This window comes from Muscardinus avellanarius (genome assembly GCF_963383645.1).
Source record: "Muscardinus avellanarius genome assembly, chromosome: 5".
NCBI lineage: Eukaryota > Metazoa > Chordata > Mammalia > Rodentia > Gliridae > Muscardinus > Muscardinus avellanarius.
The window spans coordinates 47,073,027-47,089,749 of NC_137790.1; the positions used below are offsets into that span (position 1 = coordinate 47,073,027).

Sequence of the window (16,723 nt, forward strand, 5' to 3'; positions counted from 1 at the left end):
AACAGTGCACAAGAGTTCCCTTTGCTCTCTATCCTGCATAAGACTGTTTTCTATGCTTTTCACAGTAGCTATTCTAGCAGCTACAAAGTGATTCTCCATTATATTTTTAATTTGCATTTCTCTGATAAAATTTCATATATCTGTTGGTCATTTGTATGTCTTCTTTTTGAAATGTTTATTAAAGCCCTTCATTTATTTTTATTGGTTTCATCATTTTCTTGCTGTTGAGTTTTATGATATTGTATGTATTTTGGATAGTTCTCCCCTATCAGATGTATACGGTTTGCAAATCCATGGGTTGTCTTTTTGTTCTGTTGTTTGCTTTGCTCTGAAATTCATGGATTTGCATGGGTTCTTTTTTCTGTTCCATTGTTCTGTTTTATATTTTATACTTGTAGCTAGCTGTTCTTAATTCTATAGCTTTATATTATATTTTGAAGTTAGTGTGAGTGATGCTTCCATATTTGTTTTTTTGTCATCAAAAAACAATAAATAAACCACTTAATGTATATTTACTTTTGTATATAGACTATTATGCAAGAAATACAAATGGTAAATTAACATTTCATATATCTTAGACAGAACTTGACTTCTGGACTTCAGAAAGATGTGGAAACTTCTCCTGAAGAATCTTTTCTTTCTTTTTCTCTAAACTTCTTTCTTGCATTGATGCGGGCTTGTTTCTCAAGTCACAGTCTGAGAAAGTGATCCACATAAGGCAATGCAAAGAATTTTTTCCTATTGTATCTTTTATTTAGATGCCAAGGTATAGGCCATTGCTTAAACTTGTGCCAGATGATTCTTCCAAAGATATCTCTTCTCCAATACCAGGTCTGGCATTTTCCTGACCAGTCTGAAGAAGCCTTAGTGCATCTTCTCTTTCTTGGACTTTATCTAATGCATCCATTGAATCAACTACCTTTTCCAACCGCTCTGGACTTGGCATTGGCAATCTTTGCCGTTTGGCTTCCTGCTCTAGAGTGAGAAGCATGTTTCTTTCTTTCAGTAGGACATACCAAAGTTTATGTAAATCTTCATTACTTTTGTTCCTTAATTGCTGACAGGTCCATGCAGCTCCAGATTTCACTTTTTCCTCCCCCCCAATTTTTTGGGTCATCAAAAAACTCTTCCAGTCCTTTCCTTGACAATGTGGCATGAAATAATCTACACTGGTTAGAAGATGTGACATTTGGTGCATTCTTAAGCAATATACTAAGAGAAAACCAGCAAATCACTTGCCCGGTGCAAGCTGGGGCCTTGGGAGTTATTAACAACCCAGAAGCCTTCAGAGCCGCTGAGACTCTTCTACACAGACTGGCCAGACTGGCCGCTGCCATTTCTCTACGTAACTTAGCCACCATATTTGTTTTTTATGCCCAAATCACTTCTTTGGCTGTTCAGTGTCCTTTATCGTTATTTCCTCTTACTTTTTGGAAAATTATATTGGCGTTTCGATAGGAATGACATTGAATCTGTGGGTTGCTTTGAGTTGCATGACCATTTTAAGAATATTAGTTCTTCCATTCCATGAACAAAGAATACCTTCCTGATTACTTGTGTTATTTTCTATTTCTTGTAACAGTGTTTTATAGTTTTAGTCTACAGGATACTTACCTCCATAAGCTTCCTCCTTTGTATCTCATTTTATCTTGCTTGTTGATATGATCTTGAATGGGATTGATTTCTTTAAAAGACTCAAGATCGAGATAAGTGCCAGTTTTCTTTCTTCCGTATGCCTGTTAGTTATACTTGCTTCAAAGTATGGTTTAAATATGGTTTTCTACTTGTATTATATGTCCATTATTGAAAATGGACTACTGAAGTTGCATACTAATTTCATACTGCAAACTATCTTATCCTTCAGATCCATTAAAATTAGATTTATATGTTTAGATCTGCAGTGTTTGGATACCTATATTTTAACATGATATACTCAGCAGGGCACAGTGACACATACCTGTAATCCCAGTTCCTTGGGAGGCTAAGGAAAGAGGATCACAAGTTTGAGACCAGCTTGGGCAACTTCATGAGACCCTGTCTGAAAATTAAAAAAAAATAAATAAAAAGGGGATGGGATTAGCTCTGGTAGAACACCCCTAGATTAATTCCAATACTACAAAAATTAAAGTATATTTGTTATATATCCATAATTATTGTGATCTCAATTGTCTCTTTTTCCTTTTATTTACTTATATTTTGTCTGATATAATTATATTCACTCTTGTTCACTTTGGGTTACCATTTGCCTATTTTTCCAACATTTTACTCTCAATCTATGTGTGTCTTTAAGGCTAATTTCTTATAAGAAACATAGTAGTGTTGTTAATTTTTGTTGGTGCATTACAACCATAATATAGTTCATAGTGTTTTTTCATTGGGGAATTTAATGCATTTACATATAAAGTAATTACTAATAGTTAAATTCTATCTATAGGCTTTTCCTTTTTGGTCGTACTGGAGATTGAACTCAGGGATGTTCTACCTCTAAGCTACTTAATTTTTTTTTAAATTTTAAACAGAGTCTCAGAGGGCCTCGCTAAGTAGCTGAGGCTGGCCCGGTGCCTCTGATCCTCCTGTCTCAGTCTCCCAAGTACTGGGATTACAGACCTGAGCCCCCATGCCCTGCTGACTAAAGATATTTTGTTAATTTTTAATATATTTTAATTGGTACATGGTAATTATGTATCATGGTGAGGGTCAAAGTGATTGGAACATACATGCACACAGCACGCTTCCCTCTGGATCCTGCCCCACTCACCATATAGGTCATTAAGATTGCCATTGATACGTTTTCATATGTACAGAGAATTATTTCCGCTGCTTCCTTTATTAGGTCTTCTCCACTCTTCCTGTCTCTCTCCCCTAAATCACTCCACTGTAGTCTCTTTTATATGTGAAGTTCCTTTTGTTACCCAATTTCTCTCTACCCTCCACATATCAGAGAAACAATACAACCCTTCATTTTCTGAGACTAATCCCACTTAGCATAATATTCTCTAGTTTTCTGCAAATGAAATGTCACGATCTTCTTTGTGGTTTAGTAAAATTTCACTGTGTATATACCAGTTTTGTAATTCATTCACCTGTTGATGGACACCTAGGCTGGTCCCATAGTTTGGCTATTGTGAAAGACACCCAGGAGTTATATGCCTGGGTGATGTGGTGGTCCCTGTTCTCAGTCTTCTGAGAAACCTCATGCTGATTTCCACAGCACCTATTTGGAATCCCACCAACAGAATATGAGGGTTCCTATTTCCCAGCGTCCTTTCCACTATTCATATTGTTTATATTCTTGATGGTTGCCATTCTCCCTGGGGTTAAATGGAGTTTCAGAATCTCAGTATAGTTTCAATTTGCACTTTCCTGATTGCCAGTGATGTTGAAAATTTTTCACATATTTATTGGCCACGTGTATTTTTAGTGACTGTTTTATAGTTTTTCTTCTTTCTTCCTGTTCTATTCGTGATTTTATTTATGTTTTAAATAATTTAATTTCATTCATTTCTCTTTTTTTGTATACATACTCAAGATTTTTCTTTGTTACTATGAGATCTACCTAAAGCATTCTAATATAATAGGATATTTTATAATCTCCATAAATTATCTGGAAGTACCTTAACTTCCATGATCTACTATATGCCTTTCTCACACATTCTTTTTTCCAGCACTGGTTGCCGCACCCAGAGCTACATAAGAGCTCTCCCAATGATCCACATCCCCAGCTCTTTCTATTTTTATTTTGAGATAGTGTCCCACTCAGTTGCTCACGCTAGCCTCATAAATTGTGATTCCCTAGCTTCAGCCTCATGAGTAACTTGGGTAACAGGTGTGAGCTAACACATCTGGATAAATCCAGGGAGTTATATTGTATGTGTTAACTAATTATAGCTATAGTTGTTTTAATACACTACTAGAGTTGTAACTCTTATACTGTTAACTTTTATTCTACAGTTATACAAAGTTAAGATGATATACTTATATATCATCTTTATAGCAGTAGTGTCTTTTGAATTTGGCTATGTTTTACCATTACCACTGAGTTTTATGCTCATATGTTTTAATATTACTATTTACCATTCATTTCTTCAACTCAGCTCCCCATAGCTTTTCTTGGAAGGCCAGTTTTATGATGACAAACTCCCTCAGCTTTTGTTTCTCTTTGAATGTCTTACCCTTCGTTTCTGAAGGACAGCTTTTCCAACTATAATATTTCTAACATTGTTTTTGTGTCTTAGCACCCTTGAGTGTTTCATCCTACTTTCTCCAGGCTTATAGGAGAAGTCTTCTGATAGCTTAATGGTAGATCCTTTATTTATGTGATGAATTTTTCTCTCTTGCCACCTTCAAGATTTCCTCTTTGTTTTTAACGATTTGGTTACAATATATCTCAAAGTAGTTTTTGTTTAATTGATCTTGCTTCAGGCCCTTTGAACTTTCTAAATATGTAGATATCTTCCCAAAATTTGGGAGGGCTTTAAACAATATTTGGGGGGGTACTGGAAATTGAATCCAGAGATGTTCTTCCTCTGAACTATATTCCCACCCTAATTTTATTTGTGTACTTAGAAAGGAGATCTAATGAAATTTTTAAGGACCTCCCTAAGTTACTGAGGCTGGCCTTGAAACTACTGTCTTTGTTTTCCAAGTACTGGGATTACACCAGCTCAGTATTTTTCAAACAAACATTTTTCTCCTTGTCTTTTTCTCTTTTTCTTTTGACATGCACATAATTTGTATCTTCATCTGTTTGGTGATCCCTGTAGGTGTCTTATGATTTCTTCACTCCTTTAAAATCCTTTTTTTTTTTTTATTCTTCTAATTATGTACTTCCAAATGACCTGCCTTTAGGTTTAAAATTTTTTTTCTTCTGCATGATCGAGGCTATTAAAGCTCTTTATTGAGTTTTTCATTTCTGTCACTTTATCATTAGCTCCAGTATTTCTCTTTGGTACATTTTTAAGGGTTTTATTATTTCTATTTGTGTGTGTGTGGGGGGTTACTGGGGGTAGAACCCAGAGGCTTTCTACCTCCTGGCTATACTCCCAGATCTATTTTATATGGAAATAAACAGGGTCTCACTAAGTTGCTGAGAGCATCATTAAGTGGCTGAGGCTGGCTTCGAACCTGTGAGATCCTCCTGTCTTAGCCTCGCAAGCATGGGGATTACAAGCATGTGCCACCACACCGGACTTATTTCTGTTTTTGTTCATGCATTGATTTCTAATTTTGTGTAGTTGGTTACCTGTAATTTCTTGCATCTCATTGTGGGTTTGTTTTTGTTTGTTTGTTTTTGTTTGTTGTTTGTTTGGTTCTCTGTGTGTGTATGTATGTGCGTGCGCGTGTGTGCTCGAGCAATGTGTATACACACACCTGTGGTTGGAATTGAATTCAGGAGCATTCTATCTTCAAGCTACACACCCAGACTTATTTTATTATTTATTTTGAAAACAAGTCTCATTGGTGAGGTTCTTTCTAAGTTGCTGAGGTGTTCTTGAATCTGTTATCCTCTTGTCTCAGCTACCCAAATACTTGGATTACAGGCATGTGCCATTGTGCTTGCCTTCATAACTTTTTTAAGATGGTTTTATTTCTGGCAATTTATGTATCTCTTTTCATTGGGTTTTTTCTTGGTGGTGTCATGCTTGCTTGAATTTTTTGTTACTCATGTAGCCTTTCATTAATGTGTGAGTATTTCAAGAAGCTAATCCCTATTTTGATCTTTACAAATTGGTTTTGACAATTTAAAGTCTTCAATAAAGCCTCTGGGCCAATGGTATTGCTTTTGGGATCACAGTTGAGAGGGTATGGATCTGGGTCTCATGGCTGGTGTTGGATCTGCAATGGAGACTGCATTGGTGGGACTGTTATCTGCAATGGAAACGGCATTGGCAGGGCTGTTCTAGTAGTTATGGGTTCTGTTTCCTGGGTGGAAGAGAATGTCTCCAGGACATTGGTGTGTGAGATGGTAGCAGGGTGATGAGGAATGGCTTCAGGGTGCACAGAGAGGGGCCTTTCACGTGTGCTAGTGGGCGAGGTTTCATCATATGTGCTAGTGGGTATCAGTGGGTTCACACCTGGTCATACTCTGCTGGTCTATGGCCAAAATGAGTTTGAAATGAATGCAAGATTGTTTCTAGGTCTACATCCAAAACTGAAATCACTAGGCTGGTCTCCAGGGAAACATGCATGCCTGTATGCAGGTGATTTTCTGGATAGTAGGCTTGCTCTCAGATGGCAGTTGAGAAAGGCTGGAGCCAATTTATAGTTCATTTCAATATCCACACAAGGTCAGGGCATCAGCCGAGGGGGGCATTGCTGGATGTGTCATTTTCCTGCTCTCCCTGTGGACTGAAATGTTCTCTGCAGACAAAAGTGGTCAGAACCAAAACCCAAAGCTCCTTGAGAACCTAATGAAGACAAAGATTAGAATGGCAGTCAACGAGACTCAAATAGGAACTTCTCCTACTGGTACTAAAGCTTTGTAGATCAGCTCCCAGGCAACATGGTAAGCCTGACACAATAGCACCAGTGGGCAAAAATTCCATCAATCCTCTATATGGGCTTGATATTCCTCGATTTCAAATAAAAGAGGCTCCAGAAGAGCTTCAGGGCCCTTCAGGATCTGCTCTGGAGTAGAATCCATGAATGGTTTTACAGTACTAATCTGGGACCTCAATGTATGGGGAGATAGAACAGAATCACAGGATATTATCCATGGTCTACTGCCAAGACCAGTGTTGGCAGGTAGGCAGATCTATCTGTCCCTGATTTTCCCTGGACATTTGGCTGATGGTTTTATTTGTAAGCTCAAGGACAAAGGATTTGGGAAGCTATAAGCCCAGCCATTTTAGAATGATCATTAAACATAATTCAAACCATTTAAGGAATAAGGTCATTTCTAAGTCTGAAGTTACAGCTATGGTAATTGGATCTACCACCTGGGTGTGGGTCTGTACTCCTAAAGTGGCCCTCCTAGGTCTCAGGCTCCAGCAGTTTTATAATTTCTTGACTGAATATAAAAACTCCCATAAAGGGTCCTCTGTCCACCGATGGGTGCAGAATTCTTGTCTGGGATGTGAACCTGTTCAGTGTCTTACTCATCTCTCTCTCTCTCTCTCTCTCTCTCTCTCTCTCTCTCTCTCTCTCTCTCTCTCTATATATATATATATATATATACAAACACACATATATATGTTAAAATTACATCATATTCACGCTGTTGGTAAGCAAAGGATTCCAGCCTCCTTGTCATGAAGATGGCCAAACACACAATACTTTACCTGGGACAGATGACATACCACAACATTCATTACTCATTTATACTCACTGGGAGAAAAGGAAGACAGAACACAGGAGGCAGGTCATATGGAAATTACACTTGGGAACAAAGGAGCAACTAGGTTCCTGGCACACAGGCTTCCTACATCAGAAGCAAGGAAAGGGCAGCCCCTGATTCACTCAGGAGGATGCACTTGGCTTGGTTGAATCATTCCTCAGGCTGGGATGGAACTGAAACCTGCCACTTCTGGATAAGGAGGAACCGCACCTGGTCTGTCTGATTCAGGGGCTGTTCAGCCAGGAGGCCCGATCTGCAGGAACAGAGAGGAGACGAGAACCTACAGATAGGCTGAGTCCCTATCCCAGCTTCTTCCAGCTATTGAAGCAGCACATGATATTCAGCCTTAATTTAAGGCCCTTTGTTTTAGTGATATAATAAATATTAAGTATAAGGGGGGGAGACTAGAATTAGGATAAAGCTATGATTTTTCTAATATAGTAGGACCAGAATGCCTAGGTTCAAATGATATCTCTATAATATTCTAGTTGTATTATTGCAGAGAAGTTACAAGACACAGGGATGTTTGATATTTGGGTGTGGCAAAGTGACCTTCCCTCTGTCCCAGCTTACATAAACTTATGAAATGGCCCTGCTCTTTTTCATTTTATCAGGATTCCTGAGTAGCTCTGTCTGAGGTTGGTATCATATCTGATAGGATAATAAAATTGTCTAACTCTGAGAGCCAGCTTCCAAATGTTAGAGACTACAAATTTTTTCCCACTTCTCTTGCATTTAATACCAATTGATGGCAAGATGCTAAGTTAGATGGAAGATGGATCAGGGAAACTCTTCTGAGAGAGAAAGATCAAAGCTTGGCCTTTAGTAAGGAGTCATCTACATAGGGAGGGAAAGAAGGTGGTGGAGATAGAGAAGGAGAGGAGACAGTGCATGGTGGAGAACAGTCCTGTCAGGGAAACAGCAAGTATGAGGGAAAAACTATTCATCACATATGAGAGATATATGTTTTATTTTGTAACTTATTAGTGCATTTTAATAATACACAATTTAAAAATTTTAAAAAGCCAGCAGTGGTTGTTTGCTTCTTTGACTTTCAAGAGATTGGAGGTAAAGGGGAACCAGAATTTCAGAAAATGGGAAATAAAACTTTGGAAGTAATCACAACACTACGGTCTTTCACTGCTCTACCCTCCCCTCACAGTTTGAGTTCAATTACATAGGCCTTATGTGAAAAATCCAATACTAATTGATATTTTAATATGACCCTGTATATCATACAACAAAATTGCTTGTCCAGAAAGGTTTTACCACCATCCAGGGGGATAGATGGGGTTGTTAGCTAGTGAATGCTCTGTCAGTGGCAGAAGATCAATTATCCCAGATAGAATTTTCTTCACTCTCTTGAAAGTAAATAGACTGCAATGATTTTTTCCAGACTATCTAGCATACAACATAGCTAGACCTTCATTTCCATTTAACAGTGAAGGATTCATAGGATATAGTTTTATCATTGCCTCCACCTATTCATCCACTTTATGTTTTTAAACATTTTGCAATAGTTGGTTTGAAGACATAATTGTTACCAACGGAGAATTTAACCTAACACACACATAAAAATAAATAAATAAATAAAATAAGTAAACATCCCAGATAGCAGAGAGCATTGATTACCATGATGGCCTCTGGAGCCAGACAACTTGAGTTCAAATGACAACCATTCAATTTTCTAGTTGTGTGGGAGTGTGCAAAGTGTGAACAAGTTACTTAGCTGAAGTACCTTGCTTTACTCGGGTATAAATGCAGTTCTACCAGTACCAAACCAACTTCAAAGGTTTGTAAAGTTTAACATACACATACACACACAAAGGTCTTAGACTTGTTCTATGATAAGCACTGTGGAAGTCCTAACACTGCAATAATGACCACAACTATGTATTGGAAAAGAAAAAAAAAAGGTAGTTAGTACCGTATTCCTATAATCAATGAATGAGTTATGAACTAACCAGTATTTATAAAAGTTCACAGGCCTCAGTGAGGAATGACTTTTATTAGGGTTAAGTTACATACAGGGACTATGCTCTTGCTTCACAGTTATATAAGGAATTGGCCTTTGGCAATATCTAAAATTATACATTTAATTGAAAATATGATTTCTTGTCTTCCTGGTATGTCTGGTATATCCAGGCCTACTGAAAATGAAGGTTTTAATATATTCTGTGACTGAGCTTTTTGGACTCTGCCTGAAGAATACAGTTGGAGTCTCAGATCTTTAATTGAGGTAGCCACATTTAGTGCCAATAAAATAAGTGTGATAACAGCTTGATCATGCGAAGCTTGACATGAAGAAAACACCTGCTTGGTGCTAATAAGATACATGAATTTTAGACAACAGACAACCAAAGAAAATTACCACTATGTCTGTCTTGATAAAATACCAACAGAGTTCTCATTTATTTTATTATATTCAAAAGTTTATTTGAATTCCTATGAAATGTTAATAGAAAAACAACATAGATTATGGACTCATGCCAAGTGATGGGTTTTAAAACATTGCTGAATCTTTACAAATACTAACAGATTTTTAGAGGCAAAGTAAAAGAGAAGAAAAACAAAGGAGTGTGTGGACTTTTCTGCACAATCATTAGAAAAAAATAGTAATATGAGGATGAATTTCAAGTATCTTAGTATACATATTATATATATATATATATATATATATATATATATATATATATATGTCATCAGTTTAAACTCATATACACACCTTTTCAGGGCTTCAATTGGAAAATGCTGAAATTTCCTATCAGTTGTCATATTTTATGCATAAGAAAAAATCTTTTTAAAAAATCAAAGGCATTATTGCAGTGACAGTTTCATTTTCCTGTAAAATATGAACATTCATCTTCCAATAGATTGAAAGCAATAAAAACTTAAAAAAATAATTTTTTTCTTGTTTTTATGCCAATTTTATGCAAGATTTGTAAAACCTCACTATCATATGCACTAAATTTTCCAGGGACAACAGTTCAGCAGACACATGTGCTGTCCTCCTTGGGGTCATGCCCCAAGTGCTGGGGAGTACTCCAATTCCTATGGATATCCAAGCATCCCCTTTGGCTTTTATTTTCACTGTACAGGTTCAGGGACTGGGTAACTGGATGAAGTTTGTGTGATGTCAGCTCCTGTGCTCGTTTGTATTTGAAGTTCATGGTCAATGTTCTTATTGCAATGGCTTGACATTTCCACTCCATGAAAGAGTGCATTTTATGATACTCTGTAGTGATGTTGGGTGGATTTAATATCTCAAAGAGTGGTAAATCTGCACAAAGTATTTCTGCAGAGGATGTTAGAGATCTGACTGGTTCTGTTCATCATGACCATGAAAGTTTGGGGATATTTGGAAATGTCATCCACATCTCCAAAACCCGATGTGCCCCCACTGTGATCTGAGTGGTAATGTGAGTGTTCTTTATAGTTGCTTTAATTCTTCCAATAGTGTTCTTTATAGTTGCTTTAATTCTTCCAATAGAAGTTCTACTTGATGGAGCTGGGGTCTGCTCTGCCCAGCGCCCAGTTTGAGGTCATGAAATTCACACTGTGAACACAGAAGACCAGATTTGCAGTGACTGCCTTGGGTTTTTTGTCTTGTTCAGGAAACAGAATCCACATTAAGAACTGGGGATCTTCCACACTAACTAGAATTTGTCACTCTGTATAATAAAAGTATATCATAAAAGTAGTGCATATTCTCTTCTGTCTGCACGGTTTAATCTGAATCTTTGATGCACCAAATCTTAGAAATATTTCTATTGAGATCCCAGGTTAATCTGCTCTTTCTCTGTTCTGTTCTTCAGTTCTGATTGGTGTTTTGAATAGCTGTAGAAATCTCAGGCCTTAGTCAGCTGGATTCAAGGCAGAAACATCATGACAGAAGCTGCTTATTTGTTTTTTTCTTCTTTTCTTTTTTATTGGTGTATTGTAGTCATACAACTTAATGGAGCACAAGATGGTAGAGGCATACATGCACATCACTCATTTAGCCCTTCCCCAATTCCCACCCCACTTCCTCCCCCCTCCCTTCTCAGGTTTTGGCTTAGTGATTGACTTTGATATATTTGTGAATGTACATCACGTACCTTAGAAAATTTCCTTCTTCTCCTCTCCCCTTCCCTCCTGTTAGGTTGCCTTATTTGCCCAACTATCGTTTCCCTTTCTTTGTCTAGAGTTTCTCCTAGGTTCCACATATTAGGGAAAGCATCTAATTTTTCACTAATTCTTACTAATCTCACTTAGCATAATATGTAAAAATTTGGTCTTGTTTGACTGTTTTTCATGTTTTTTTTTTCTGTACCGGGGATGAAATCCAGGAGCATTCTGTCTCTAAGCTACATACCCAGCTGTATTTTTTATTCTTTCATTGTGAAACAGTGTCTCATTGAGCTGCAAAGGGCCTCACTAAATAGCTGAGGCTGTATGCAAACTGCAATCCTCCTGTCTCAGCCTCCCAAATGCTGGGATTACAAGCCTGTGCCACCGCACCCGGCTCCGTTTTTCATTTCTAATGGACCTGTATATGAATAATTTTTAAGAAGCAGAGCTTTCTATTATTTAATTCTTAGTTTATGTTTTATTTTTAAAATGCCAGATGTGGTAGTGCATACCTATGATTACAATACATGGGAAGCTGAGGTAAAAGAATCTCAGGTTGAGATAGGATAGCCTCAGTGTTGTAAAGAGACTCTCAGCAAGCTAAAGAGATCCTATTTCCAAACAGAAAATTAAAAGACAACTGGGGATATAGCACAGACGTATATAATGCCCCTGGGTTTAATCATGAGTACCACACACACAAAATAAAAGCTTACCATCTACACAAAATCAGTTAATTTTGAATGTACAGTCAATATTTTGTTAATGACGTTATGATAAATTGGTCCAAAGAAAGTATGGCTAATTGAAATCTAAGGCTCTAAGAATTTTTAATTTGATCGTCTACATTTCAAATGATATTGTATTCATAACTGGCTAAACTGCTAATAGACCAACTAATATTAAAATTTTATTTTCTCTCACCCTTCCAAAGATGTAAATAACTGAATGCACTCAGGAATAACACCTTACAGTTTATAAGCACTTTCAAATATATTCACACAGTTGATCCTCCCAATATTCTTGCAGGAAATCGACACTAGACTTACAGGAAGTTTTATTATCTTTGTTTTATAAGTGAATCAGTGATCAATCATCATGCTCTTAGAAATGCAGGTAATGGCCCTAGAAAAAATGAAAAGTCTGGAATGTCATGCATACTTGAATGTATTATGTTACACTAAGAAAGCCTATGGCCTCTTTTCTCCAATCACCCCTCCTTCATCCTTGCTGTGCTGGGTCCACATTGTTGTATTTATTGTTTCTTACCTATAAATCTTTTTCTTCACCTTCTTTACTAGCTCCATACAACCCTATCTTGAACGCCTCTATTTCTCATGAATTTCCAAATCCTGCTCATCTTTCATCCACTGTTAAGTTCCAACTCCTTCAGGATCTTCTTTCCCCCGCTGTTCTTCACGGACACAGCGTTTACACAGATTGGTTCTCAAATTCCAAGTGTTTCATTTGTGTTTATCTAAGTGGGTAAAACCACTGCCCAGAGAGGGCTGGAACAAAATATAGATGCATAACAGAATGCTGACTTGTCGCTCCGTCATTCTGCTCATTTACTTAAAGAAAGTAGATTTCAGGGGGGTACTGAGTAATTTTGTTTTCTAAAAAGAAGGTGATATGATAAATAAATTTGAGAACCTCCGAAATTTGCCTAGCAGATTGAACTCAGAAGACCAGAGACCGAGTTTTATACTTCCATGAAACTCATAGAAACCTAGCACTGAATATATAGGCAGTAAATGCTTGCTAAATAAATATTTGTTTATTATTTTATCATCCAATGAAACTTGTGTAGAGACATAACTCATCATACTGTATTTGTATATCCATTCATGTAGCATGGATTTAGCCTACATAATCACTTATTGTAGTTGAGTTCAGTGTGGTTGTTTTTTTTTTCAATATGTTCATACATTAATTGACCCTGACATTGATTTCTGTTGGTCAGTGAAGCCCAGAAATATGGCATGGGGGTTGAGAGGAACCACACAGGCCTGATGGATTCCCTGAATAGAGCAAACATTTGTCTCATATATAAGAACTGAGAACAGGAACAGGAAATGTTATGTAATGATTGCTTTTCTATAGAATTACATTAACATCACCCATTCTGCTGGTCATAATTTCTCAGAGTCAGATAAATCTCTCAATGGTAGTTCTTCAATGATAATATAGCATTTAATCAAGCATATTATCCATACACACTTAATATTTTTTAAAATTGTGTGAAAATAATGCACTTGAGAGTCACTTTTATAAAATGGCATTGTATAGTTTTTTCTGAAATATAAGTATTCTGTTTAAACAAATACTTGCTTTTTTTTTTCTTAAGGTGAATTTGGAGAAGTCTGTAGTGGACGATTAAAGACACCAGGAAAAAGAGAGATTCCAGTTGCTATTAAAACTTTGAAAGGTGGTCATATGGATCGGCAAAGAAGAGATTTTCTAAGAGAAGCTAGTATCATGGGTCAGTTTGATCACCCAAATATCATTCGCCTGGAGGGTGTTGTCACAAAAAGTAAGCTCCTTTTTTATTTTTCTCATTACATCTTTTTATATATCAATCTGTTTTTTAAACTTAATAACAATACTACATCATTAAAGGAATAACTTAGTTCAGATATCATCTTCTTATCACCCTCTGAGTCTTGACAATATACTATATCATATCAGAGTTTGCACTGGTCACCAAATAGCTTGAACATGGTATTAAATATCAATATTAATAAAAGAAACGATTTCAATATTTTGGGATATTAACGTATACTACTACTACTTAGAAGTAAATTTCATATGCGAAAATAGAATGCTTTGTCTGAAGTAAGACATTTCAATAAAAAGTTCTGTATGAATCCCTTCTACATAAATAGCATTAGGTATAAATTACTATAATTTATGTGAAATGAAAAAGATTATAATTTCTGAAGTAAAAAAAATCCTGCTTTTACATGTATAATGGAATCAAGACCATTCTTTTAAAAGGAAATTTCCAAAAATAAAGATCCCAAATTAGTCATATACTCCAAGAAATAGATTGCTATATATTCACTTTTACTTGAATAATGATAAAGCATAAAATGTAATAATATTTCTTTGGATTTTATTCAATAATGACTTAAGCATATAAAAGAAAGAACAGGCTAGCATTAAAATTTTCATGAAAATAATTCAGAACTTCGAAAGATTTTTTTGTCACAGAACTGAAATTTCTTTTAAATCATTTGAATGAAGTTGAAATTTTATTTCATATTTGGAATTAGGAAAGAATAAAGCTTACAAAAGCATATACTTGATTCTGTGTCTGAAACTCCTAAATCCTTTTCATGAGGCATTGCTCAATATACTATTCAAGGGAAGCAGATTACTTATAGCCATGGTGGTGTGAAAGGCAGAACTCCCACTGATGTTATATATATATATGTGGACTTACAAATGCTGATCTCAGTATCACATATAAGGAAGGGAAGGAAGGAGGGATGGAACTAAAGGGGAAGCTCACCAAGTTCCATATACATGTATGTCCCTATCACTCTGAACTACGTTATGATGTGAGACTGCATTGCACTAATGAAAGTTCATTAAAAAATAAAAAAGTATTTTTGATAACAGTGGCAACAGGGGCCAGTGGCTTCCCTGGCCTTCATGGGGCCTTTCACTATTCATGTTCCTGTGTTCTTCTCTCCACATTGATGCTGAGCTTTTCCATATGATTAATAATGGCCAATGGAGTGTTGTGAAGTGTGATCCCAGGCATTTTACATATCTGTACATTGGAGCTTGTCCTCTGGCAATACTCCCTCCTGGAACCCAGTCTGTGCTGAATGAGGTCAATCCATATGATGAGGCTACATGTAGGAATACAAAGAAAATATTTGAGGTGTTCCTACCAACAGCCTCATCTGAACTCCCCAAAGACAGAAACAAATGCCAGCCTTTTGAGCAAACCATCTCAGACGTTTCAACCATACTTTCTAACCCCTGAATCCACCACCCCCAGCTGGCTACAATTATGGCCACCTTGTGGAGCATAAAAATCACCCCACTTAGTCCACTCAACCCATGAAATCACAAGGAAAACTAAAATAGTTGTTCTCAGCCCCTACATTTTTTAGGACTTTTTACAGAACAATAGATAAGCAAAAAGATTGGGCTGTTAGATCTCAGCCATTTAAGAGTATAGAGAGTATAGAAGCTGGGCTTGGTGGCACAACCTGTAATCCCAGTACTTGAGAGACTAAGAAAGAAGGATTGTTGGTTGGTTGGTTGGTTGGTTGGTTGGTTGGTTGGTTGGTTGGTGATACTGGGGTTCCTGGAAGCCCTTCTAACTCTGGGCTACAATCCCAGACCTATTTTATATTTTTATTTAGAAACAGGGTCTCCTAAGCCAGCATGCTCGGTTGGCTTCAAACCTGCGTGATCCTCCTATCTCTGCCTCCCAAGTGCAGGGATTACAAGTGTGCACCACCACACCCGGCCTAAGACAGGAGGATTTGCATGTTTGAGGATAGCTTCAATAACTTAGAGTCTTTCTGCACCCTAACAGGACACTGTTGCCAAACAAATAAATAAATAAATAAAAAAGGCTGGGGTGTTTCTCATAGGTAGAATACCTTCAGTTTTACTCCCCAGAACCCTCCCCACACACATACACAGAAAATTAGTACTGTTTTAGGTAAACTTTTTCACATCACTATCCTTCTATGTCTATAAAATGGGATCAGAATAGCCACTATATCATTGATTAGAGGACCTCTCCTCGTTGCAGTGCTGCAAAGAAAAGCAATGAGAATTACATTTGTAAATATATAATGTATTTAGCATCGTATGTGGTTCGTAGAAAGCCACTCTAAGCACTTACCATTATCATTAGTATATATTCTAGGCATTTTACACATACATTTTGCCATTTTATCTCCACAGCATCTCCTGCAAATGTTACTATCCACATTTTCAAGATGAGACACTGAGGTTCAAACAAGTCAACAAACCCACAAAAAGACCTTTAACCCAAAGTTGCATGACTAGTATTCAGACTGAAGTCTGTCTCAATCTAAGATCCATGTTTTTCTCGTTCCTCATTTCTTTTTCTATATCACAGTGAGTCTGAGTTTTACACTTTAGTCATCTTAGGTAAATTAAAACAGAATGCAGGTGATACATGCCTGTAATCCCAGCCACTCCAGAGGCTGAGGCAGGAGGATCGAGAGTTAGAAGCCCACCCGGGGAATTTGGCATGACCCTGCCTCAAAATAAAAATGAAAA

At 36.9% G+C, this 16,723-nt stretch overlaps 1 protein-coding gene and 1 pseudogene across 3 annotated transcripts in view; one reads left to right on the plus strand and one right to left on the minus strand.

The window, feature by feature from the left end:
• The window catches only part of EPHA6 (EPH receptor A6), a gene marked incomplete at both ends in the record, with an annotated part of 972,789 nt that overhangs the window by 710,901 nt on the left and 245,165 nt on the right, over positions 1-16,723 (plus strand). For both annotated transcript variants that reach the window (XM_080695858.1, XM_080695859.1), the window contains one exon: positions 13,794-13,979. In XM_080695858.1, the coding sequence (XP_080551984.1) occupies positions 13,794-13,979 (186 nt within the window). The remainder of the gene's footprint in view (positions 1-13,793; positions 13,980-16,723) is intronic.
• On the minus strand, positions 575-1,337 carry LOC308263024 (large ribosomal subunit protein uL29m-like; annotated as a pseudogene). Its single transcript has one exon. The product of its transcript is annotated as a large ribosomal subunit protein uL29m-like (transcript).